Source organism: Salvelinus namaycush, chromosome 24, assembly GCF_016432855.1.
Source record: "Salvelinus namaycush isolate Seneca chromosome 24, SaNama_1.0, whole genome shotgun sequence".
NCBI classification, from domain to species: Eukaryota; Metazoa; Chordata; class Actinopteri; order Salmoniformes; family Salmonidae; genus Salvelinus; species Salvelinus namaycush.
The window spans coordinates 14,226,042-14,253,264 of record NC_052330.1 but is presented as its reverse complement, the minus strand read 5'-3'; the positions used below and the strand labels follow the sequence as shown (position 1 = coordinate 14,253,264).

General features: G+C 45.1%; 1 protein-coding gene across 1 annotated transcript in view; it reads right to left on the bottom strand.

Moving 5' to 3' along the window:
* Window positions 1-3,249: 3,249 nt before the first annotated feature.
* The window catches only part of LOC120019468 (androgen-induced gene 1 protein-like), a 51,049-nt gene continuing 27,075 nt past the window's right edge, over window positions 3,250-27,223 (bottom strand). The window contains exons 3-6 of the mRNA XM_038962771.1: window positions 26,511-26,612; window positions 9,382-9,497; window positions 4,979-5,142; window positions 3,250-3,988 (exon numbers count right to left, since the gene is read on the bottom strand). Coding sequence (XP_038818699.1) covers window positions 3,954-3,988; window positions 4,979-5,142; window positions 9,382-9,497; window positions 26,511-26,612 — 417 coding nt within the window. The 3' untranslated portion in view covers window positions 3,250-3,953. The remainder of the gene's footprint in view (window positions 3,989-4,978; window positions 5,143-9,381; window positions 9,498-26,510; window positions 26,613-27,223) is intronic.

The window sequence follows — 27,223 nt, the reverse complement described above, 5'->3', positions numbered from 1 at the left end:
AGTGAGTTCGCCCACTGTAGTTGGGCGATTAGGCCTGGCTCGCAGTCGGCGTTCCAATTCATCCCAAAGGTGTTCGATGGGGTTGAGGTCAGGGCTCTGTGCAGGCCAGTCAAGTTCCTCCACACCGATTTCGACAAACCATTTGTGTATGGACCTCGCTTTGTGCACAGGGTAATTGTCATGCTGAAACAGGAAAGGGCCTTCCCCAAACTGTTACCATAAAGTTGGAAGCACAGAATCGTCTAGAATGTCATTGTATGCTGTAGCGTTAAGATTTCCCTTCACTGGAACTAGGGCCTAGCCCCAACCATGAAAAACAGCCCCAGACCATTATTCCTCCTCCACCAAACGTTTTATAGTTGGCACTGCATTGGGGCACGTAGTGTTCTGGCATTCGCCAAACCCAGATTCATCCCTATATGCTGTCTTGTCATTGTTGGTGATCAGGCCTGTCACTGTTGTGTCATTGGCAAAGGTAATGATGGTGTTGTGCCTGGCAGTGCCTCCACACTGCCTGGTGAAAGGGCAGTGTGGAGTGCAATAGAGATTGCATCATCTGTGGATCTGTTGGGGCGGTATGCACATTGGAGTGGGTCTAGGGTTTCTGGGATAATGGTGTTGATGTGAGCCATGACCAGCCTTTTCGAAGCACTTCATGGCTACAGACGTGAGTGCTACGGGTCGGTAGTCATTTAGGCAGGTTACCTTAGTGTTCTTGGGCACAGGGACTATGGTGGTCTGTTTGAAACATGTAGGTATTACACTCAGACAGGGAGAGGTTGAAAATGTGAATGACGACAATTGCCAGTTGGTCAGCGCATGCTTGGAGTACACGTCCTGGTAATCCGTCTGGCCCTGCGGTCTTGTGAATGTTGACCTGTTTAAAGGTCTTACTCACATCGGCTGCGGACAGCGTGATCACACAGTCGTCTGGAACAGCTGATGCTCTCGTGCATGTTTCAGTGTTACTTGCATAGAAGTAATTTAGCTCGTCTGGTAGGCTCGTGTCACTGGGCAGTTCTCGGCTGTGCTTCCCTTTGTAGTCTACTAGTTTGCAAGCCCTGCCACATCCGATGAGCTTCAGGGCCAGTGAAGTACGATTCGATCTTAGTCCTGTATTGACGCTTTGCCTGTTTGATGGTTCGTCGGAGGGCATAGTGGGATTTCTTATAAGCTTCCGGGTTAGAGTCCCGCTCCTGGAAAGCGGCAGCTCTACCCTTTAGCTCAGTGCGGATGTTGCCTGTAATCCATGGCTTCTGGTTGGGGTATGTACGTACAGTCACTGTGGGGACGATGTCATCAATGCACTTATTGATGAAGCCAGTGACTGATGTGGTGTACTCCTCAATGCTATTGGATGAATCCCGGAACATATTCCAGTCTGTGCTAGCAAAACAGTCCTGTAGCTTAGCATCTGCTTCATATGACCACTTTTTTTTTATTGACCGAGTCACTGTGTATGAATTTGAGAGTGCTTTCATTTCTCCAGCTCCATCCCTCAGGTTTTTAGATAATTTGTCTTTGAGTTTATTCTACAAACAGTGATTAGGCCCTTACATGCTGTCATGTTATTGATCTTAATCACGTAATAATAACCTCTCTCCAGTTCCCTCTGGTTTTGTGTGTTATGGTTCATTCCTTCATAAAGGTTTTAAATGTTTGATGCTTGCAGTAGTGGCGGGTTAGATGAGAGATGTCATGCCCGTGGCTACATTCTGACCATACAACCCCCCCTGAAGGTCACTCATGTAGAGCTCTGCTGCTACGGCCAAAGAACCACTCAGGATCCCTGCCTAAGACTGGCACAGTACACATGCTCAGCCGCCTGCACCCACACATCCGGTAGAGAAACACACACACACACACCTTGCCAAAGGATCTGTACTTCGTATTTTCTGTGCTTGGAGGGTGCAGGGGTTGAGTGCCATCACAGTGAGTACTTGGAGCCACTATGCAGGGCTATATTTGGGCCTCCATCTTGTGCCCGCTGAATGAGCTGCTTGGTGTCACTCTATGATTTTCCACCCACTGGAGCCTGGAGAACAGAAAGGCTGCATTTAAACTGCTTTTACTTCCACTAATGTCAGTACGCGTTGAGCGGTAATGTTATTTGTGCTCAGACTCTCTGGCATTTCCGCCTGCAAGTTTGTAGTTATCATACTTTTGATTGGCTGTGACTAAGCCTTGCATGTTGCTCAAGCTTCTCCTGCTTACCAAACACCGTTTACTTCCCAATTACTATGCTAATGTATGCCAGCAAAAAATCCTTCAAAATGCATTCAATTTGTCACCTCCACATGGGGGACCGGCAGTGTTAATGAGAAGACTATGAAGTGTCGTTCTCTCGTTATCAAGCTGACAGAGAGCCTGCGACGGTGCACACACTCCACCATGACAAAAATGTATACAAACAACTTACCCGGCAAAGATGTCATTATCTATCAGGATGAAAAACCACAGTTGTCAAGAGCACCTATTTCTGTTTCACTACAAACGACTGTTTGCAGAGGAATGGATGAGAAGAGTTGAATTTTTCCATCTAATTGAGCTGACGGCTACTATTACGGGAGCTGACTGGTGGCAAACTTTTAGAGGTTTTGTTTTCTAAGAAGTGGGGATAGCTAGAGAGGAGATGCAGTATAGTACACGGTTGTGTTTTGGCTCTACGTTTAAACATGTTATAGGGTTGTAATACAATGACAGCCTGTTTAAAAATGATAAACAGCAGCTGAGATCATATCACTGTCAAAACAAACTTACAGCCACTCATAAAGAATTTATCCCATTTATCTATTATGCTACTGTGGTATACTGTCATTTATAGGCTAACATATTATTTCTTGAGACCTTCTGAGGTCTGTCTCCCAGAGTTACTAGCGCCTTGGAGTAGCTGTGATGTGAATAAAAAGGCATATTATGGGTACATTTCTTTTGTATTGAGCTTCTGGTTATTTAGTCTGTCGAGCTAACCCATTTTCTTATGGACTGGAATGTGTGTTTCTCGTTAAGAGCTTGTCCAGCACTGCACAAAGGAATTGTTATGTTAGGACAGAGTCTGCGTCTAAAAAAGCCAGACAGAAATGCCAGAGAAAATATAGGCCAAACATTAAATCACAAGTGTGGTGATTTTTCTTTTTAATTTAAGAGAAGAGCTGTAGTGAGACTCTGACTGACACACACACACACTCACGACACATCTGACTCGCTCTAAATAACTTAACACCTTTTTATTGAAAGACCATACACACTTCAAGAGTCAAATGCTGTCATCCCTTTTTTACAAAAACATAAAAACAAGAAAGGGTAATTTTGAACAGTGGAGCTCACAAGTCTGGCTGTCCTAGAAAATAACATTCTATGTTACAGCTGTTAGACACTACACAACCAGGAAAAGGCTGTCATTCATGCCACTCTGTAGGAGAGATGCCCTCGCTAGAAAGCTCTCCAGTGAAAAGGGGGAAAAAAGAAGAGAAAGCTCATCCTGATACATGGCTTTTGCTAACTCTGCCGGAGTGCCTAAGCATCTTAAGATTAATATCACACCCATAGCAATAAGTTAATTCCATTAATGCAGTATACTCGGTGTTCAGATAATACTTGAGTCGTAGAGATGGATAAACAGGATGATTAAATAGTAAATACTAATACGTGAGTAAATGTAATGTCATCGTAATACCTCCAGTCCATAGCAAGGGGGTGAACTCATATCCCACCATGTCATTGATGGAAAACAGGCGTCTCAGGTCTTAGCTACAGTCCAACAACTTCAAGAGGAGGACTCAGCACTTTAAAAGCCCAAAAGGTTATTTTCAAAAGAGAAAAAAATCTGATCATATTCCCACGTATTTTTAAATAATTTATTTACATAGAGGCTGTTATTATGCTGTCCGGGTTGGGATTGGGCCTGTCTTTGCAGCGACCCACAACGTAGTGTTCCTACTCCGCAATGGCCTTCAGTCAGCTTTAGCCTTGTCTGTGTCTAAAACACCTGGAAGACAGAGATTAATATCAATGCAAGGTTTTCTCTTGTTTAATCATGCATAACTTGAATCAGTGGTGTTGAGGGGGGAATATGAAGTTGTATAAGACAAAGAACAGGAATACTAAAGAGTTTGTACATTTTCAGAGACCATCATTTCTAATACGACTCTGTATTCACTCCATCCAAAATGAAATGCCAATTGAACATTCATAGCAGACCAATTGGCCTCATATACTGTAGCTATCATTAAATGTCCCATTTGGGTATATTGAGGTTATGTTGGAGCGGTGAGATGGGAATATGAGCTCTGAGGGAAGGAGCTGTGGGAGAGAGAAATGAATTAAATCACAGCAGGACTAGACCAGGGAGAGGAGGGAGGGGATTGGAAAGAAAGGAGGGAGAAAGAGGAGAGGAAGAAGGGACCGAAAACAAAAGGGAGAGAGGAGAGAACGGGTGAAGGAAAGAAATGAGAAGAGGAAACGGGAGAGGTGAAGATGAATTAGAAAGGATAGAGAGATGTGAGCAGATTGTAGGACGTGGAAGGGTGTGAGAGGAAACAGAATGGTAGTGTTGATTTGTGGGTCAGTGTTAAACAGGTGGGAGGAGGAGGGATGGAGGGATTTGGTGTCTGCTAGCTGCACTCAGTCTGCTTTTCGGCTCTTCTCTCCTATCCCATCTGTAGCGCTGCAGATAGCTCTCCTCCCACGGACCTCCCAGCCTGCACTTTAAATGCAAATAGGTACAGGAATGTGTATGTGTGTGTGTGTAAGCTCAACGGTGTACTTGTGTGTGTTTGAGTGAATGTGTTAGTGTGTGTACACATTTTGAACTCGTTTGCACTTGTGGGTGAGTGCTGGTGTGATTGAGAGCACCACTAGAGGCTCTGAAACCACAAGGATTCATGCTAGTAGAGGCCCTTAGCGTGCTATCCCGCTCCACACTGTGGAACACACACCCACACATAGCGAGCAGCTGCCAGACGTGCTGAGGGCTTACATTTGGAGCAGTCCCAGATGTAGCTGTTGAGGATCTCTCCCAGGATGTAGTAGATGTTAATCAGGACAGTGAGGCAGGAGAAGAAGGCCACCTTCGCCAGGGGACTGATCTGCTCCAACAGGGGGTAGACCCACACGCCGGTCACATGATGCACCCAGCACATCCTGATGGAGGGAGGGGGTGAGATAGAGGACAGAGATATATAAGGAAAGAGAGTAGAGTTTGTTTATATTATAAACCGGGTGGTTTGAGCCTTGAATGCTGGTTGTGTTGAAAGCCGTGGTATATCAGTATACCAAGGGTATGACCAAAAATTGCTTGTTTAGTGTTCTAATTATGTCGGTAACCAGTTTATAATAGCAATAAGGCACCTCGGGGGTTTGTGGTATATGGCCAATATTTCACAGCTAACGGCTGTATCCAGGCACTCCGTGTTGCGTTATGCATAAAAACAGCCCTTAGCCACACCTTATTCCTCAATTATACCCACTTGTCTGTTTTTGTATTTACTATGGATCCCCATTAGCTGCTATTCTTCCTGGGGTCCAGCAAAATGAAAAAAAAAAAAACATTACAATACATTCACAATTTTCACAACACACTGTGTGCCCTCAGGCCCCTACTCCACCACTACTGCATATCTACAATACAAAATCCATGTGTATAGTGTGTGCGTTATCGTGTGTATGCAATAGAGGCTCAAAGATGGCCAAAGTGGAGATCCTTTGTAGCTGCAGTACACCCACTCTCTGTGTCACTTTGTCTGTCTGCCTACTATAGTATCCAGCCACTTCCTTTTCATAAAGTTGGGAGTCTGGTCATTTGAGTGTGAGACAGACAGCTGTCTTACTGTAGGAATCCAGAGACTCAATCTTTTTTTATAGTGAGATGATGATTTTAAAAACATACCGGCCCTAAATTATGCTGAACCACTGAGATGAATGTAACATACACTGAGTATACAAAACATTAAGGACATCTGCTCTTTCCATGACAGACTGACCAGGTGAATCCAGGTGGTTGTGGTGCAACTCAATATTAGGAAGGTGTTACGAATGTTTGGTATACTCATTGTACACTTTTGAACATAAAGTACTACTGATACATAACAGTAGCAGAGGACATTGGAAGTACCATCAGTGGAGAGAGAGACTGCCAGCCAGGGGATGTCTCAGGTAGAGAGTGTAATTTATTTATTTACTGTATATTTTTTATTGTTTATTATCTATTTCACTTTGAATAAAGCCACTTAAATTGACATTTAATTGAGCTAGACACTGCCAGGGGAGGTCTCAGGGAGAGGGAGAAACACTGCCAGGGGAGGTCTCAGGTCTCTGGGAGAGAGAGAAACATTGCCAGGGGAGGTCTCAGGTCTCTGGGAGAGAGAGAAACACTGCCAGGGGAGGTCTCAGGGAGAGAGAGAAACACTGCCAGTGGAGGTCTCAGGTCTCTGGGAGAGAGACACTGCCAGGGGAGGTCTTAGGGAGAGAGAGAAACACTGCCAGGGGAGGTCTCAGGTCTCTGGGAGAGAGACACTGCCAGGGGAGGTCTCAGGGAGAGAGGGAGACACTGCCAGGGGAGGTCTCAGGGAGAGAGAGAGACACTGTCAGGGGAGGTCTCAGGTCTCTGGGAGAGAGACACTGCCAGGGGAGGTCTCAGGGAGAGAGAGAGACACTGCCAGGGGAGGTCTCAGGTCTCTGGGAGAGAGACACTGCCAGGGGAGGTCTCAGGGAGAGAGAGAAACACTGCCAGGGGAGGTCTCAGGTCTCTGGGAGAGAGACACTGCCAGGGGAGGTCTCAGGGAGAGAGGGAGACTCCCATGGTAGGTCTCAGAGAGAGAGCGAGAGAGACACTGCCAGGGTAGGTCTCAGGGAGAGAGGGAGACACTGCCAGGGGAGGTCTTAGGGAGAGAGGGAGATTCCCATGGTAGGTCTCAGAGAGAGAGCGAGAGAGACACTGCCAGGGGAGGTCTCAGGGAGAGAGAGAGACACTGCCAGGGGAGGTCTTAGGGAGAGAGGGAGACTCCCATGGTAGGTCTCAGAGAGAGAGTGAGAGAGACACTGCCAGGGGAGGTCTCAGGGAGAGAGAGAGACACTGCCAGGGGAGGTCTCAGGGAGAGAGAGAAACACTGCCAGGGGAGGTCTTAGGGAGAGAGAGAAACACTGCCAGGGGAGGTCTCAGGTCTCAGGGAGAGAGACACTGCCAGGGGAGGTCTCAGGGAGAGAGAGAGACTCCCATAGGAGGTCTCAGAGAGAGAGCGAGAGAGACACTGCCAGGGGAGGTCTCAGGGAGAGAGGGAGACACTGCCAGGGGAGGTCTCAGGGAGAGAGGGAGACACTGCCAGGGGAGGTCTCAGGGAGAGAGGGAGACACTGCCAGGGGAGGTCTCAGGGAGAGAGGGAGACACTGCCAGGGGAGGTCTCAGGGAGAGAGAGAGACACTGCCAGTGGAGGTCTCAGTGAGAGAGAGAGACACTGCCAGGGGAGGTCTCAGGGAGAGAGGGAGACACTGCCAGGGGAGGTCTCAGGGAGAGAGAGAGACACTGCCAGTGGAGGTCTCAGGGAGAGAGAGAGACACTGCCAGGGGAGGTCTCAGGGAGAGAGAGAGACACCTGCCTTGTGACAAAACATTCTACTGAACCAGGGGAAGTCTCAGGGAGAGAGAGAGACTGCCAGGGGAAGTCTCAGGGAGAGAGAGAGAGAGACTGCCAGGGGAAGTCTCAGGGAGAGAGAGAGAGACTGCCAGGGGAAGTCTCAGGGAGAGAGAGAGAGACTGCCAGGGGAGATCTCAGGGAGAGCGAAAGAGTGTAATGTTTACTGCACATTTTTTTTCATTTCACTTTTGTTTATTATCTATTTCACTTGCAATAAAGCTACTTAAATTTACATTTAATTGAGAGAGAGAAACTGCCAGGGGAGGTCTCAGAGAGAGAGAGCATACAGTACTGGACAAGGGCACATTAGTGACAGAGTAGTGTCAGCTGGTCCACTCACAGCCTCTCCTTAGCTCACTGATTCCAAAGCTATCACTCAGGGTGAGACTGGACTGGCCCTTACCCTGGCCCTAGGCTGCTCCACAATACAGGTGATCTCACTAATATCAAGTGATTAGACTACTTTAGACCACACGGACAAGCTGTGAGTAATATGGTAAATTATGTAAATGCTTCAATTAGCTGAATTCAACAATTGTGCAATTAATTGAATGGGAATATTAGGTCTTCCGTTTGCACATGTGGGGGGCAAACAAGGTTGTTCATCTAACAGTTACATCCGTTGACCTCTCCCCTCATTTATGATGTACTGTATGCTTCTTTCGTAAGCCACAAAATATTATTTTTTTTAGACTGACTCCATGGATTCAGGGGAAAATCCCTACATTCAATGTTCATTTGAGTAACATAGCATTTCCTCAGTTTCCCGATTTTAGAAAATCCTAATTATTGAGCCTACCTGTGTCTGTATTATTTATGGTCTCTGACAGATCAGATTGTCTGCCACTGAAGCATAACTCGTCTTACTTTAGGCTTGACATCTTTCTCTATCCCTCTTTCACTCCCTCCTCCTCTCTCTCTCTGTAACTCCATGGCTGGGTAATCCCCATGTAAGGCAGACTATGGATTTACCCAGCTCCAGCACTTTCCCTCTCCTGCTGAGGGAAGCGAGACAGATTCTCTGACCCTGTGAGAAGTGTGGGGATATAATCCTCTTCATTTTAGCCAGGGATTAATACAGAGAGGTGTGGGCCTTGACACTTCTAGTGAGGCTCCTACATTTCAGGTGATTCTGGAAACCCTTTCTCCATGCTGTCGGCCCTGGTTAGCTGCAGTAGAGGGCTCCTCCAGCTCCCAGCCTCTCCTGTTCTTCCCTCTTCCGTGAGCATTAAATCTGCCGTGCGTGTCAGGATTAGGGTCTGGTTCTCTGGTTCAGTAGAATGTTTTGTCACAAGGCAGGCCTCTCCCAGACCAGAGACAGATCTCTCTCTCTTTCTCTCTTTCCTGACTGATAGAGGAAGGTTAGAGGCTGTTTTATCTGCAGGAGATTTGCGAGAGACTGTGTGTCATTATGCTGGGAGAGGGCCATCCATCATGAGGGTGTGGAGGGACAGAGCCATGAGAAACAGGTGTTGAAGTGGAGCTAGCTGCCAGAGCCATGGGCCTGGAGAGGAGAGGTAGCCAGCTAGCCTGATAACATGCTCACTGGGGAGGGGCGGGCCTGCTGGTCTTCAATATGCAGTGTTTATAAAGTGATGTTTCTCTGTTCTGTACAGTATGTTCTTGTATTTAATGGCCAAAACCAAAGTTAAGTGGAAACGGACAATAACATCTTATGGTCTCTTATCAATTAGCAACAACAACAAAAAAGAGTCCAGCCTACCATTGTGGGAAGAAAAGGGGGCTCTTACCACAGAACATATCCCACAGCGAAGCTGCACACAGCTATCAGTCCACAAGGCCTGCTGGGATACTGGTGGTGCGTGGTCCTCATCTCAATGATGATGAAGGGGAGGACGGTGGTGTGCTGGAGCAGAGAACTCTCGTTAGCCACGTACAGACAGCTAGCTACTATAAGTGACACACTGCCTGTCTCACCTCAGGCTCAGTGACAACAATAGAGACATGACACATTAGTAACACACAAAATGGCTTTGAGAGAGAGAGAGACAGAGAGAGGTGTTATGATGAGGTACTCAGGCAGACATACTGTAGATGGGCTCATGTAAACAGTGGGAGTCTAGAAGCTCTGTCAGTCTGGGACACAGAGTGCAGGGTCATAAGAGGGTAATGACGTTTTTTTATAGAGCCATGTGTGGGAGACATTAAACAGATGACGTGCTCTGCTCTCCAGAGTGAGTGTCTTGTGATTAAAATCCCCGCTGCTCTCCTCTTGTGTTCTCTCGCTGACACACCTCACTTTTTCAAGAGTTCAGTAATCTGCTTGCTTTGGCTCGCGATGTGGCACCTGTTTTCCGATGTGCTGAAAGGATCAGATCTTTTTTAGAGTCTGCCTGCCTCTCCAGCGTGGTACAGATGTGTTTGCAGAGGAGTGGGGGCCTACAGCAGACAACATTAACTATTAACAGCCTTTAATATTTACTGGGAGGGTCGTGGCGTGCTGCTATTTCTCACCATGTTATTTCACCTAGCTGACCCAGCAGACCACTTGGGCCCGGTAGAACCCACCCTGTCCCGCCTACCACACACAGAGCAGCGGAACGTGACAGCTCCCTGACGATCGGCTCTAATTAATCAACGTGCTCATGACTCAACTGCTGTTCTTATAGACCACCTGCGCTCTGTCAGGAACAGAACCGTTACCTTACACCACTGTGTGTGTCCGCGTCTGTGTCTAGGTGTCTGCGCACAGCTGATTAGAAATAGGAGTGCTGGGTTTGAAAGCACATCGTAACAGGATCAGGCTTGGTAACAGGCTAATATCTACAGTGCAGTATACTCAAGTTAACCTTGTTTCTAGTCTGTTTCTGCTTCAGCCAATTATTCTATCATTGTTGTACCAAATAAGTTGGTATCAAGCAGAAACGGACTGAAAACCACACTGGCATTGACAAAGACACAGGTTGGGTGGCCGTGAAGGAAATGTTCTATGTGACTAATTGCAAATGGCAGCTAATGACCGTCTCTCTAGAGCTGCCGTGACCATCTGGGGGAGATGTGGAGGGTCACAGTGCAGAGACCTCCCTCTTGCGCTAATTGAAATCTGAATCAGCTCCCTGAACATACGCTTCCACTGAGTGGGCTAGAAGCGGCCTGGGTTCATAATACAGTATTAACATGTGTTTCATCCAAAAATGAAATTGTTTTATGTTAATGTGAATGGTAATGGCTCGGCCCATATAACCATGTTGTGAGAATGTCATTCACTGGTCAGTGGCATGTAGGCAGCCTTTATGCTAGGACGTTAAAACAAAGCTTACAGTGCTCCAATGGTACTTATCTCATAAAAAGATAATTGGAGGACCCTGTCTGGCCTCTCCATGTATGTATTACTTACACCAGTCACCAGATGGCAGCCTTCTTACATTCAGACCAACAGAAAAGTCTCCTCCCATACCTGTCTAGCCTCAGTTGACCCAATGTACACTACATCACATCAATGACTATATATGAGCCATGTTCCAATCTAACCTGTTATTTAAATACCTGACATGTTGGCATGACGCATCTCTGCCCAGAAACAGTGGTTTTTACTCTCAACTCCTCATTAATGTGCTAGTAAGTGTTATTCAGTGGTATTTATTCCACCTCTTACTGGCCTCACCACACTACAGCAGAACAGAACCTATTCTACCATGTCATGGTCACACAAATGAAGCTTCCTAATCACTCTATTGAATTGCACTCACGACACACAGCGACAGTGAGTATCCCCATGCCATAATGGTTGTAATGCTGTAACCGAGTATTTCCTCACAGCTGGCCTTTCTCTGTCTGTCTCTCTGTCTCACTCCGCTTCACTCTTTGACCATAATGACATCATCTATCTAACTATATACCCATATCAAACCATCAGAGACATGCTGTATTTGTCACATTTCAAAGTTAATCTATGTTACACTTACCTGTCTAGATTACCTCCATTTTCTTAGTGAGACAACTGGGGACATCTGTATTCATTTACATAAACTACAATCTGTTTGTAATTTGTTGTTGGTACGATAACAAGATTAAGACAAACTGACTGTTGATCTTGGAGATGAACAATAGAATTTCATACGCCTTAAATCTTTCAACCAGCCACATTTCTGGGAAGAGTGTTAGGCAAGCAACGTTCGTGACCTAAACCGCCAACCATTGACTGTTAGGAAGAAACTAGAGATTGAGAGTTGAAGGCACCTCGTTAGCCCACCTAAAGCCTGGGAGTGAGCCATGACACTCGGCAGATCTATGCAGCTGCTGCAGGTGCAAATAATGATGGTAAGAAGTCCCTCATCTCCTCAGAGACATTACGTCCTCCCTGTCAGGAGACAGAGAAGAGCTCTTCCTCTGCTCTACTCTCCTGGATCTGAAAGTGCTCTCGCTCGCTGTTTTATCTATCTGTCTTTCCCTCACTTGTTTTCAATCTCTCAATCTCCTCTTTCTCTAATAGAAAAAACCGCAGACATTGACACTCTTTTTCAGACAAAAAAAAAGTTGAGGCAAGAATAACCTCTAGATTTACAGTATGGGTTTACTTGAGCACTAATGGCTATCACCCACGGGCCAATCAGGATTAGGTGGAGTGATCCAGGGGAAAGAGTTTGGTTAGCACTGCTGAGAAGCGTTCTCCCACAACAGACTCAGGCCAGTGAAGGAACCGGGTTTTAACACAAGATCCAAGAACAACCCTCCCCACCAATGCTCACACGTAATCTCTTTTTACTTGCCAAATGAAAACCTTGTCCATGATGAGCTTTGCTCTCATGCTCCCTGACAATGATTATTCATTCATGCAATGGAGAGGTCTATGATTTCCATTGAACATGTTGCTTGGCAGATGCCCTGGTCCACAGTGAAGATACCCTGGAAGCTACTCAGGCTCTCCGTTTCCCCACAGAGCAATTAGGGTAAAATTCACAGCTGTAGCCTGGTTGGGATTTGAACCCGACACCCTGCGGTCAGGAGTGCGAGACCTCAGCTACTGGTGCTTCTATTTTCATTGTTGTCTACTACTGCTATCCAAGCGCTGGGGGAGTATTTTGAAGACCTCTGAGTGTATGTTATGCAAAGCATCGTAATTACCATAACCACACACAATGGACAGCCAGAGAACAAATAAATAGACAATAAGAGAGAGCATTTCTAAACCCACAACGTCTCTGGCCTTTCCATTTGTGTCACGACTGATTCAGTTACATAACAGACTGTCCATGCACAAATGAACTGGTTCCAGTGGTCTTTGTGGCAATGACTTTAAGTGACAAAGGGGACATATGTAGGCGTACATACTTATGCACAAACACTGGGGACTCAGTGGCTTTTCTTAACCCCCCCCCCATGGTGAGATACCCTGCAGTAGGTTACTAACACTGTGAGGTGAGAACGACCCTCTCCTCCACCTCCCCTGTCACATATACTGTAGATGGAGCATGAATTATTGGCTGGGCTCTCAGTTCCCTTTCTAATCAGGGCCAATAAAGACGCCGGACATGCTTAAGTCATTTCTCCCTGTGCACATAGTGTCATGAGCTATCCCCCTAGTCCCCTCCCTCCCAGGCCGCATGTGTGTTCGTGTGTGTGCTGCCATCAGGGCATTATGGGATTGTTGACGGCAGAGTTATTTTGCTGTGGCAGGATGGGATGCCTGCTGGACTGGTGGAGGGCTCCCAGAGGGTATAGGGTGACAGAAAGAGCACTCCCTCCCAAGGTCGGGTCTCGAGTTTTCCGCCCATCACCCCCCACACTGCTCCCTCCCTCCTGCGCTACACCCCCATCCCATCCCTCCCCTGCTCTCCTGGCCTGGCCTCCTGCTTCACGCCACACTCTCAGCAGCTCCCAATCAACAGGGGGCTCACATGTCCCCATAGCCCCTATTTCCCTGGCAGCAAGCAACCCCCCCATCATGTTTTATTTTAGACTTGTTTTTTCGCCCCCCACATGAATCTAACGTGGCAGTCTCTCTCTCTCTGACCACCAGATTGAGGAGCTCTCAGATGCTTGTGGTTAAGACTGGATGCCAGCACTGTCTGTGGAAAATCCCCTCTTACAAAACAAGCGCAATTCACTCAAGCGGTCCAGGGCTAAAACAGGATAGGCCATGTCAAACACAAACAAATAGAAAGAGCAGAGAGGAGCGGGTTCACGTTGCTCCGAAAATGGCAAGTAGTAGATGAGAAATGAATGTTTCAGTGAGTAGTGTCAAGACTTTATCTCATTATGCGTTGAGGAGCCAGCGTTCGGTATCACACCTCACCTGCTGCCACATGATCACAGATGTTTGGAAATGTACTGCAAAAGCAGAGACACACTCAAGGAGTTTGTAATTTTAACAAAATAACAAATTGTGTTTTTCTAACCAACTTACTCACGCAGTCAGCTTTACACCGGCTTTGGGAACAATGGGCAAAAAAAGCAAGCTGTGAAACGGCCATCGTTCACTGGGTCGAGATGAGTAAATATTTCCCAGTTGTCAAGGATGAGCTAGTGAGCCAGCTATGCACCCATTTTAATGACAGGGTTTGGACGGGGGAACTTAACCTAGTAACTTTTCCAGGCTCAATGTGGCCGGCGACTCAATCATGATATTGTACACCCCTGCGCCTCGACTGCCCTGAAATATTAGCGTCCAGAAAAATGGACCTGCAATTATCGATATTTTTTAAGTAATCCCCCAGCAGTCTGCAAACCAGAAGGAAATAGCAGAACAGAGAACACTTCAAACGGGAAAGGATTGTTTTCCTGGCAGAGAATCAATACCATTGAACACTCGTTTTTTTCCCTTCTCTCTCTCTCTCCCTATTTCTTTCTGTTTTTCTTTCTTTCTCTCTCTCACTCACTCACTCACTCACTCACTCACTCACTCACTCACTCACTCACTCACTCACTCACTCACTCACTCACTCACTCACTCACTCACTCACTCACTCTCTCTGGCTTGTTGGAGAAGCTGGGTTTGTTCTCTCCAGCTAACTGAATCTGTCTCTCTCAGACACCGTGCACATCTGTTCTCCCACTTCACACACAACTGGCCCAGGCAGCAAGGTAGAATCAGATTCTTTTCAGCTAAATCTTACGTCAAAATGTTCCCCCACGGTAAGCATCTGCACGGCAGGGAGGGCTCTGAGAGCACTACATTAAAGTGTTTAACAATGAGTTGCCTCTCTGTTTTCACTTAAATAAGGTCAGTCAGGAGCGAGTCAGAGCTGCGGCTTTAAGAAAGGCCTCCATTTCTGCTGAGTCTGCAGATGTCCATAGCCCTCATCTTGCTAGAAAGTAAAAAAATAATAAATGTAAACATCAAACCAGACTCATATCAATTATCTTTTCTGCAGTGCTGTTCTTTAACCCTCTGACACTGGAAGAAGTGTCTCTGATGACAGGGAGCAGCTTCATGCCCCTACAGGCCCCTTCAGCTCACCACCACTGTGTGTATGTGTCTGTGGCTCCAGAGGCAGTAGCCAGGCCAGCGGGTGATGAGAGCTGGGTTAGAGCGGGCCCACGGCCCTCCCGGAGAGGAGCTGTCAGCTGGACACCTGTCGACCATGGATACCTGCCACCTCCCTGCCTCAGCCCTCTAACATGCAGCCTGGGATAGTGCTGGCATTCACAGGGCCTCTTCCAAAAATACCCAGCACGGCTAAACACAAACCTCATGTTATCTTATCTTGTGTATATACACACCTCTGTGATATCAAATACGCAGAATACAACTGGTGTGAAATAAATGCTACTTTACCGTGAAATGCTTGCTTACGAGCCCTTCCCAACAATGCAGAAGATAAAGATAAAAAATATAATAGTAACACAAGAATGGACCTATATACAGGTAGTACTATTACCAGATAAATGTGCAGGGGTACGAGGTATGAGGTAGATATGTACATGAAGGCAAGGCAAATTGACTAAATAGAGTAAAATAAAGAACAGGGTAGCAGCAGCATATGATGAGTGTAAAAGTGTGTGAGTGTGCATGTGTGTTTCTGTTGTGTAGGTCTGCGTGTGTGTGCATACAGTTGAAGCCGGAAGTTTACATACACTTTGGTTGGAGTCATTAAAACAAATTTTTCAACCACTCCACAAATGTCTTGTTAACAAACTATAATCATTTGTGCGTGACACAAGTAATTTTTCCAACAATTGTTTACAGATCAATTATTCCACTTATAATTCACTGTATCACAATTCCAGTGGGTCAGAAGTTTACATACACTAAGTTGACTGTGCCTTTAAACAGCTTGGGAAATTCCAGAAAATGATGTCATGGTTTTAGAAGCTTCTGATAGACTAATTGACATCATTTGAGTCAATTGGAGGTGTACCTGTGGATGTATTTCAAGGTCTACCTTCAAACTGCCTCTTTGCAAAGTGCCTCTTTGCTTGACAGCATGGGAAAATCTAAAGAAATCAGCCAAGACCTCAGAAAAAAAATTGTAGACCTCCACACGTCTGGTTCATCCTTGGGAGCAATTTCCAAACGCCTGAAGGTACCACGTTCATCTGTACAAACAATAGTACGCAAGTATAAACACCATGGGACCACGCAGCCGTCATACCGCTCAGGAAGGAGACGTGTTCTGTCTCCTAGAGATGAACGTGATTTGGTGCGAAAAGTGCAAATCAATCCCAGAACAGCAGCAAAGGACCTTGTGAAGATGCTGGAGGTAACAGGTACAAAAGTATCTATATCCACAGTAAAACGAGTCCTATATCGACATAACCTAAAAGGCTGCTCAGCAAGGAAGAAGCCACTGCTCCAAAACCACCATAAAAAAAGACAGACAATGGTTTGCAACTGCACATGGGGACAAAGATCATATTTTTTGGAGAAATGTCCTCTGGTCTGATGAAACAAAAATAGAACTGTTTAGCAATAATGACCATCATTATGTTTGGAGGAAAAAGGAGGGGGATGCTTGCAAGCCGAAGAACACCATCCCAACCGTGAAGCATGGAGGTGGCAGCATAATGTTGTGGGGGTGCTTTGCTGCAGGAGGGACTGGTGCACTTCACAAAATAGATGGTACCACGAGGAAGGAAAATTATGTGGATATATTGAAGCAACATCTCAAGACATCAGTCAGGAAGTTAAAGCTTGGTCGCAAATGGGTCTTCCAAATGGACAATGACCCCAAGCATACTTCCAAAGTGGTGGCAAAATAGCTTAAGGACAACAAAGTCAAGGTATTGGAGTGGCCATCACAAATCCCTGACCTCAATCCTATAGAAAATGTGTGGGCAGAACTGAAAAAGTGTGTGCGAGCATGGAGGCCTACAAACCTGACTCAGTTACACCAGCTCTGTCAGGAGGAATGGGCCAAAATTCACCCAATTTATTGTGGGAAGCTTGTGGAAGGCAACCTGAAATGTTTGACCCAAATTAAACAATTTATAAGCAATGCTACCAAATACTAATTGAGTGTATGTAAACTTCTGACACACTGGGAATGTGATGAAAGAAATAAAAGCTGAAATAAATCATTCTCTCTACTATTATTCTGACATTTCACATTCTTAAAATAAAGTGGTGATAAACTGACCTAAAACAGGGAATTTTTACTAGGATTAAATGTCAAGAATTGTGAAAAACTGAGTTTAAATGTATTTGGCTAAGGTGTATGTAAACTTCTGACTTCAACTGTATGTAGTGAATGTGTGTGGGTTTTGTGTGGGAGTGTCAATGTAGTGTGTGTGAGTGTGTATATGGTTTGTATATATAGACTAGTAAGTGTGCATAGGGAAATGTTAGAAAATGTCAGTGCAGGTAGTTCGGGTAACATTAATTTACTTTTTAGCAGTTTGGCTATTTAGCAGTCTTAAGGCTTGGGGGTAGCAGTCTCGGTGGGTCCGAGAGCCGATGCTCCGGTACCATTTGCCGGATGATAGCAGAGTGAACAGTCTATGGCTTGGGTGGCTGGAGTCTTTGGCAATTTTTCGGGCCATCCTCTGCATCGCCTGATATAGACGTCCTGGATGGCAGGGAGTCGGCCCCAGTGATGTACTGGGATGTCTGCACCACCCTCTGTAGCACTTTGTGGTCAAGGGTGGTGCATTTGCCATACCAAGCAGTGACGCAGCCAGTCAAGATGCTCTCGATGGTGCAGCTGTAGAACTTTCTGAGGATCCGAGGGCCCATGCAATAAAAATATTCCACCTCCTGAAGGGGAAGAGGCGCTGCCGTGCCCTCTTCACGACTGTGCGGGTGTGTGTGGATCATGTAATTTTCTTGATGTGGACGCCAAGGAATTAGAAGCTCTCGACCTGCTCCACAACAGCCCCGTCGATGTGGATGGGGGCGTGCTCTCCCCTCTTTCTCCTGTAGTCAACGATCAGCTCCTTTGTCTTACTGACGATGAGGGAGAGGTTGTTGTCCTATCACATTACATATGGAATGACTCTCATACTTTCAAATCAGCTTATTAGCTACATTTGAATGATTGTAGTATCAGATGGACCTCTAATAGTGACATCACATTGTTGTCTGATGGGCTATATTAAAAATCTGCTCCATGCATCGAACAACAACACATGCTCGTCTGTGTGACTGACTACCATCCTGACACATGTGCTGTGCGGATTTGCGGTTCACCTGCTATTTTTACAAGTCTGTTGTGATGCGCAACTCTTTTAGCGTAACTATAGCAGACAGAGAACGCTCTCAAAACCGCCTGACGCCCGGTGAATTTGGCCGCTCCCTGGTTCGATCATCTGCGCTCAGAAACCCGTTTCTGGAATCCTGAACCGAACAAATTTCAGCAGATGTGAAAAGCTTTGAGCGACGGCCAACATCTTCTAAACCAAATAAGCAAGTCTAAGTTGACGGGGAGAGGCTCACTGCTGAGTAGCTAATGATGCCAGGTTATTTTTTTCTTCTGCACTCCTCCACTACACTCCCCCCATCCCCTCCCTCTGTTTTCCCTCCAAAGTCTGTGTGTGATATAAAGAACAGTTCATGGCAGGCCCACAAGGTTTCCGTGAAAAATGTTACACCATGTTTTAATACGCTCCTCTTGGTTTTACGGTTCTTCCCAGGACGAAGATCTAAACAGGAAGATTTTCTCGAGAGGCATTGTTTTCCTCCAGCTTGAAGTCGGGCTTAACCTAATGTACATTTCAGGCGGGGTGTGTGTCTGTGTGAAGGGGTGGGAGTTTAGGGGCGGAGGGAGGAGATAGGCAGGAAGCATTAGCTGGCGTTTTTATGACACAGAGGGACAAAAATGCACCTCTTGGGAGAATCTTGACGGATATTGTCCGAGGATTGAGAAACAGTACGCAGAGACTTTTGTTATGATGACTTACCACAGAGCAGAGGTTAAGATGTCCTGTGTCATACAAATGAAACAAGCAACAATATCTCCCTCCTTATCCACTGAAAATTATGGCATTTGACTTCCCCTCAACATCTAATTACATTGAAGCATAATCAGAGTGGAGAAATGAAAGCTAGGGCCGTTTGGTTCTCCCACTGGGGATTGAGTTGCTGTGTAATGTCTTCCATTAGGAAGGAGAGAAGAGGATGATTGCATTGTACGACAGATAGAAGGAGCCAGATGTCTCACAGGATGTATAAATCTGAAGCATCCGTTTAGAACATCTTCTCACCACCAAATATGGTGATGAGAGGAAGTCCAGTGGCGGGAAGTGGGAGTAGATGGAGCTAGATGAAACTTGGCTGACTCTGCTTATTCTCTCATCGATTAAATATTAAATCTCAATACAGTTTTCTGTTCCCAAAACCTGAAATATGTTACGAACAGAGTGCAGTTTTTTAGACTTCACTTGACCCTTTGTACAAGTTTTAAAAATGTTATTGTTTAGGAGTGCAAGGGCGTTTTGAGTTATTGCACACGTGCCATTTAGAGTAGGCATTCCCTAACGGAAATATGCAAATACATGCTAGAATGCCCCAATAGAATCCCGCTAGCTGGTGCTTGGCTCTGCCCACCTGCTTGCTTGTCATGCCCAATATGCTTCATTTGTTCCCATTGGAAACAATGCCAATGATATATCTTGAGTTAGTTACCAGTATCTTTGATTGTACTATATGGGAGCAGAACACTGGGCTCTGCTGGCAGTCTTGATGTGATTATCTCATGTTATGACAGGCTGTCCTGGATGAAAATGCCTGGCACCAGTGTTAGGGCTTCTCAGGGCTAGAGTGGGCACGCTGTGTAGTGATGATGTGCCTAACTCTTGATGCCAGCTGGGGCCATGACCTTTGACCTAACCCTGAGAACAGGACAGGCCAGTTGGGAGAGGCCTGCATTGGGATGGAGGTATTAAATAGGAAGGGAAAAGGGGTGAAGGATGGCCACCCTCTAGAATTGTAGAGTTATAGATCACAGGCTAGATAGCACCTCTGGCCTTGTGTTGTCAACAATGCCTCTTATCATTCTCAATGATTTGTTGTGACCGACTGTCTTTACTGGGCGTTAATCAAAATGAAACTGGCCCATTCTGTTTTCTGGAAGAACATGGGGGAGCTGAGTCATAAAATAACGTATGCCTGCCTTTCTCTTATTCTTCACTCGTCTTCTCCTCCCTCTGCCATCCCAGCCACAACTGAGCATGTCTTACATAAGACTGGGTTACACTATGTCCTTAGTGAGATATTGAACACCTGCCAGTAATAACATACAGATCCCATCTGTCACTTTCCAGATTTTCTAAAAGGCTGCAGGTAGTAAGCGTGTAAAAGCGAACACTTACATGACTGTATAATGGCAGAGAAAACATGAACAAGCAGTGGAAAATGAAGCAAGGTATAGCGAGTGTGGTTTTGGGGTTGGTTGTTACATACATGCTCAGTCAGGTTATGGGACAGTGTTATGCACTCTCAAGTACCCTGGTATGTCTAATGAAGCACAATGATTATACCCAGCTACCTTTAATAGCTCTATGGTTCCTACTACTAGACTGCTATCCAGAGACATACACCGCTGTGCTGCTATCTCGTCACACCTAACATCTTATATAACAATGCCCCACAGAAGAGTTATCTACATTATGACACTACATGGAGAATTCTGTGGGACTGCCCTGAGTGATGGGTCTAGTCATCAGATAATGCAAGGAACACTAGGCCCCATAACAGGTCGAAATGATATATGTCAAGGTACAAATGTAGGAGGACCCACAATTGCCTTTATACCTGCAATAAAAACGTGTCATGTCAGCCAATAAACTTTGATTCATGTGCCCATGTGCCAGGCAGCTATGGACAATGCCCACCAGGGGGCAATCTTATTTCAGCCGCCTCTGTCTTACCTGTTTTATCAGTCCAAGACAGAGGAAGCACCACAGAGTTTAGAACATGACTGAATGATTTAGGTGGGAGCTGCAGTGCTGTAACAACGGGGGAAGTCTGGTTAACAATGGGCTACGCCTAGCTACGTCTTTCTCATTATGAATGTGGTTTTCGTCTCATCTGTGTTTGCGTTCTTGAGGTTGCACCTAAAACGGCTTGGGATCCAAGTGTGCATACAGTACGTAATGTGAAGTCTACAAGAGTTCTGAAAAACAGTCGACTTAAACAAACACTTCTGTTTCTCGTAGTAAAAGTGTCTTCTCTTTGGTCTGGGTAATAGCATTGGTTGAAGTTACACTACATAAACTACTGCAGTTTAAGATCATTCATAGGACTTTCTACACTCCTGCCCGAATCCATGTAACACACCCAGAAATGTCACATCTCTGTTAGAGATGCAAAAAGCACAAAGGATGTTGTGGTCCTGTGATAAACTGACACCGTTCTGGGATTATGTGCTGTATGTGCTGTCATTTCATTATGTCTAGGAATTTATATCCATCCATCTCCACAATTATGTCTGTTGGGAAATGTAAATATTGGTGAACAATAAGTTCAGAGTAAGTTTTGTGATCTAAGTCTAATTGCTGCAAAAATAACAAAGTGGAGGACTGAACTATCTAGTGATGCCGCAGGGTTTTGTGAATTATGAAGTTAAACAAAAACCAGAAGTGTTTGACAAAATGTGGAAACCATATGTTGATCATCTTGGGGAATGTGTTGTATAGTGGCCATTTTGTTTGTGTGTTGTGTTGTTTGTGGGGTGCCGTGGAAAAACAATAAAAAACACATTGTCAAAAAAAATAAAAAATACAACTAAAAAGAAAAGAACTTGAAAGCTGTCTGGGACTGTATGTAGCTCCTTAGGTGTTGGTAAACCAAACATGTCATTATCAACCATTTGGACACCATTAGAGTGCATTGGAAGCCTGAATCATCTCAGCAGTATATTGGAAGGGATGTTGATCGGTCATAGCCATACTAAGAGAGACCTCTACTTTCACAAGAGTTACAGTAGGGACTGTAAAGTCTTACTTTAAATGGATATCTCCTCCGTCCCAGTCTTAAACTCCAAAGTCACAGCAGGGGCTGACAGTTAGAGACAATCTTCTCCTCTGCGAAAGGCCTATTCCACATTTGTCTGTGGGCACTGCTATTTTCCACTCTTAACGACTGCCTGCAAATCCAGCACAAGGAATTGGACTGAAACGCCACAAATAGTTCAGAGACAGTTTAAGAGGCAGTCTACAGAGTTTACAGCGTCTTCAGTCCAATCACTGTACTAACTTCAAAACTAATGAGAGACATTCTGGGAGAAAATCGCATTAGATAGATAAACAGATGGGAATGAGGAGGTGATATTGAAAATGTTGGTACAACCATGTGTGATGAACTCTTTCAAATAATCCAAATGCATTTCCACTTGCACATGACAAAGGAACATAGAGAGGGAACACACACAGAGTTAAAGAGGAGGGACATGAATAGTTGATGTTGGGCGAATCAGAGAGCTGCTCTTATGAAAAGGGTGCTGTGGTGTATCACATTGTCTCTCCGGCTTTACACTTGGCAGCGCAACTAAAGGCCTGGCCAACATAGGGGGTGTTTACCAGGGATAATCATTCATAAAGGCCCCAGTGCACAATGAGGTCCATCTCAAGGCACAGTGTCATTTAAATGTCCCCTGAAGCGACCTGCTGAATTAAATATAAGGTGGCCCAGACAGAGCGAGAGATGGATAAAGGCTTCCTTCTAACTCCACAGGGGCCGAACAAGAATACCTTCAAACTTGCAACTTGTCGGTTTCTCTCTCAATCCTTTCTATTGTTTAGTCAGTTTCTGTCTCTCTCATTGTTGTTTTTGAGAACCAGGACATTGGTATCGAGTTCCATCCCTACACGTATCCCTCTGGGGAAATGTAAGATGTTTACTTCCGTGTTGACGCGCGTTGAGCTGCTTTGAACCTGGGCTGTGGGAGATGGCTGGCATTAACATTACAGTAGAAACAGAGAGAGGCCCTCTGTGACAGCCCTCTTTCGGCAGCCCACTAATTACATAGTGGAGATGTGGATTATTGTCAAAGTGAGTTTGACGCAGGTAAACTGCCTCCTGATGGTTCGGTGGAACTCTCACGGTGAACGCACGACACCGAACTCTTTAAGTGGCGATGAAGTGACTCTGCCCTAATTGTCACAGCCACATTAAGGGAGTCCTGTTAAGCTTGTCAAACATGCAGCACCGGGTTTGACAACATCAAAACGTGTGCTGAGGAAAACTGTCCCATCTATTCCCACTTTGGTTGCAAATGCTCCGGAATTCACACTGGTTTATTTTCTCTGCCTTTGTGTAAATTCTTGAAGGCAAATCTCTTGACGGCAGATCTGCACTTTCCGTGGCACACTTTTCAAGTCACGTCTCGCTTTACTTTGTGAACTTGAAATTAATATTCAGGGAGGGATATTCTGCATAAATGAACAGAACGTTACTAGGTTATTCTGTGGGATATAATTTTGACAGTACTACACGCTGTACCAACAGCATAGTAATTAGACCACTCCTTACAGAGTCTATAAAACATTTCTGTCTTCTCTTTGTGCATTCCCTGAATAACGTTATCTCTAGGGCTGTGTGCAGCAGTGCACTGTGTCAGGGACTGTGTCAGGATGGTCTGTCGTATCTCCCACCCAGAGGGAAAGGTGAGACCGGGTTTCTATCAACACCTCGCTCCCTGTGTGCACCAAGGCTTCATTGTGTGGTAGACAGGGTGCAAAATACCTCCCGACGGCCTTCCTTTGCTATGTTAGATCCCACCGCCTGTCTGTGTATTTGAATCTTCAAAACAGCAGCCATGTGATAAGCAGTGTGAAGAGGAGATATATATATACATATGCCGTTCTAAAGTTTGGGGTCACTTAGAAATGTCCTTGTTTTTCAAAGAAAAGCACATTTTTTTGTCCATTTAAAATAACATCAAATTGATCAGAAATACAGTGTAGACATTGTTAATGTTGAAAACAACTATTGTAGCTGGAAACGGCAGATTTTTTATGGAGTATCTACATAGGCGTACAGAGGCCCATTATCAGCAACCATCCCTCCTGTGTTCCAATGGCACGTTGTGTTAGCTAATCCAAGTTTATAATTTTAAAAGGCTAATTGATCATTAGAAAACCCTTTTGGAATTATGTTAGCACAGCTGAAAACTGTTGCTCTAATTAAAGAAGCAATAAAACTGGCCTTCTTTAGACTAGTTGAGTATCTGGAGCATCAGCATTTGTGGGTTCGATTACAGGCTCAAAATGTCCGGAAACAAAATACTTTCTTCTGAAACTCGTCAGTCTATTCTTGTTCTGAGAAATGAAGGCTATTCCATGCGAGAAATTGCCAAGAAACTGAAGATCTCGTACAATGCTGTGTACTACTCCCTTCACAAAACAGCGTAAACTGGCTCTAACCAGAATAGAAAGAGGAGTGGGAGGCCCCGGTGCACAACTGAGCAAGAGGACAAGTACACTAGTTTGAGAAACAGACGCCTCACAAGTCCTCAACTGTCAGCTTCATTAAATAGTACCCGCAAAACACCTGTCTCAACGTCAACAGTGAAGAGGCGACTCCGGGATGCTGGCCTTCTAGGCAGAGTTGCAAAGAAAAAGCCATATCTCAGACTGACCAATAAAAATAAAAGATTAAGATGGGCAAAAGAACACAACACTGGACAGAGGAACTCTGCCTAGAAGGCCAGCATCCTGGAGTCTTCTCTTCACTATTGACATTGAGACTGGTGTGAAGATGGTGTGGTGTGAATATATATATATATATATATATATACACACACACACACACAGTGTATATACAGGGCTGAACCAGGCCACACTCTCTTGCTCTGTAGTGAACTGCAATAGCATTCACAGGCCAGGCTGCCAAACAGTAACAGGGTTCGGTCACTCTCTCCTCATACCGAGGGGAGCTGGAGACAGTTGCCGTGGCAGCGGGGGTAAACAAACAAATGCGGTACCATGAAATGCAGGAAAATAGTTACTGTGGAGTAATAACTCTGCTGCTGCAGTCGTCACCCGTCCCATGCTCAGCACTCACATACTGTATCTGGAGGCTTTGCATATCATGAATTGTTTTCAGCTGTTGGACCCGTTGTGGGTTTTCCCTGGGGTCAGCCCTTAGTAAAATAGTTAGCAGGACTGGAGGCCATACCACTCTCTGTGAGTGTCTGTTCTGGGTTAAACTGGGTCATGTTGGTTCACATGACTGTTGAGGCGCTGGGTAACATCTCGTCCTGACTTAAAGACTCTTGGTCTGTATTTAATCGGAGCATTTGGGACTTGAATTGACCGTAGCAACACAGACTCCAACACACACAACAAACAACACTCCCGGCACGCGCTGAAGTGGATATGGGTCGGGGTAATACGCTTGAGGAAATTAGACCGGCATTTTTGCATAGCGCCGCTGGAAAACGATCGGATTTATCTCTCACGTGAATGGAAAGATCGCATATCCATAGTTACAATCAAAACAAGGCTTTATTCCACGGTTTGACTGCCAAATCTATGCTGATATTCTGTAGTATGGCCCATTAAACACCAATTAATATCATCATACATAATGCCTTGGACATTTACATACACTTCAACCCAAATTGCTTACACAGAATTTCCCATAGAGTCTTTGTGAACAGTTATTGTTATGTAGCAACCAGTCTGTGTACTATTATTGGTTGCTAGCAGTGACAGACTACTACAGTATGTCGCATCCGTCAAGATATCCATTGAGGCTTCTTTATACACTGTCTATGGACACAGCTGGAGGCTCGACTCTTGATGCAGGATTGGGATGTGATTGTGGAGCCAAAAGACATGCAGCACGGGCGCATGGGCGCACGCACACACACACACACACACACACACACACACACACACACACACACACACACACACACATATAATACACACACACACACACCGAACGAACACATCCATCAATCACCAGTCTCACCAGCTAGAATAACAAGCCTTTCATCTAATTGTGGCAGCCGGAGGGCTTCGGTTCCACCTGATAGATATCACTAGTTACACAACCTCTTCCCATTGTTTTGACTGCTGACGTCAACATGACCATAGAGAAGATTATTGGGGGGAACAAGATGTGCCTCACTACTGTGTCTGCTATTATGGGAAGCGTTTAGGCACCATTAGCTGCCCATTGTCCACTGTGACTGATGTGTTTGGGGCTCCAGATATGCTTTTAAATGTCTATTTATTTACTGAGTGGGCTCTTAAATAGAGTGGGGAAAATGGAAAAATGCTCTATGGTCTATAATACATACCTCTACTTGATAACATGTTTGTAAATTATAATGATAAATAACAAATATGACCACAGAGAAGTGTGATGGGTGAAATAACATTTGTCTTTTGGACAAAAATGTTGAGCAAAAATGAAGGATTTTTTTTTATCGGATTCTAGCTACCTAAACACCCTGTACTAACCACGCTAAATAATCAACACTGTAACGCTATGACAGGTCTGGGAACAGTATAGTAAACAGACAGTACTCACCATGCCATGGTTGAGCCACTGGGGTATGAAGTTGTCCAGAAGTCTGGGGTACACCAGGTCTCTGTCATACAAGTACAGGGCCCAGAACATGGTCACCACAAACTGCAGAGAGACAAGGACACAGAGACATAGTGAGGACATAGGAGACATAGCAAGGACATAGGAGACATAGCGAGGACATAGGAGACATAGCGAGGACATAGGAGACATATCGAGGACATAGGAGACATAGTGAGGACATAGGAGACATAGTGAGGATATAGGAGACAGAGGATATAGGCTATATAGTGAGGACATAGGAGACATAGTGAGGACTTAGAAGACAATGAGGACATAGAGAGACATAGTAAGGACATAGAGAGACGTAGTAAGGACATAGAGAGACGTAGTAAGGACATAGTGACATAGTGAGGACAAAGAGAGTAGAGACAGTGATGACATCAGTTACATGAAAAGAAGATTAACTATCAAACAATCATGAATCACACAGATAAACAATCAAACAGATAATCCTAATCGAGAAGATAAAATGTTTATGTAAGACAGCAATGATACAGCTTACATTTCTCAGAAAACCCATTCATCAAAAAGTCATGTTTAGGATGAATTCAAAGTAAAATTTCACTGCACTTCACATAAGCATATTGGTTGACGTGGAAATACTATGATTGAATATTGAAACAATGCGTGGTGAGTCTATAAATATGTGACAC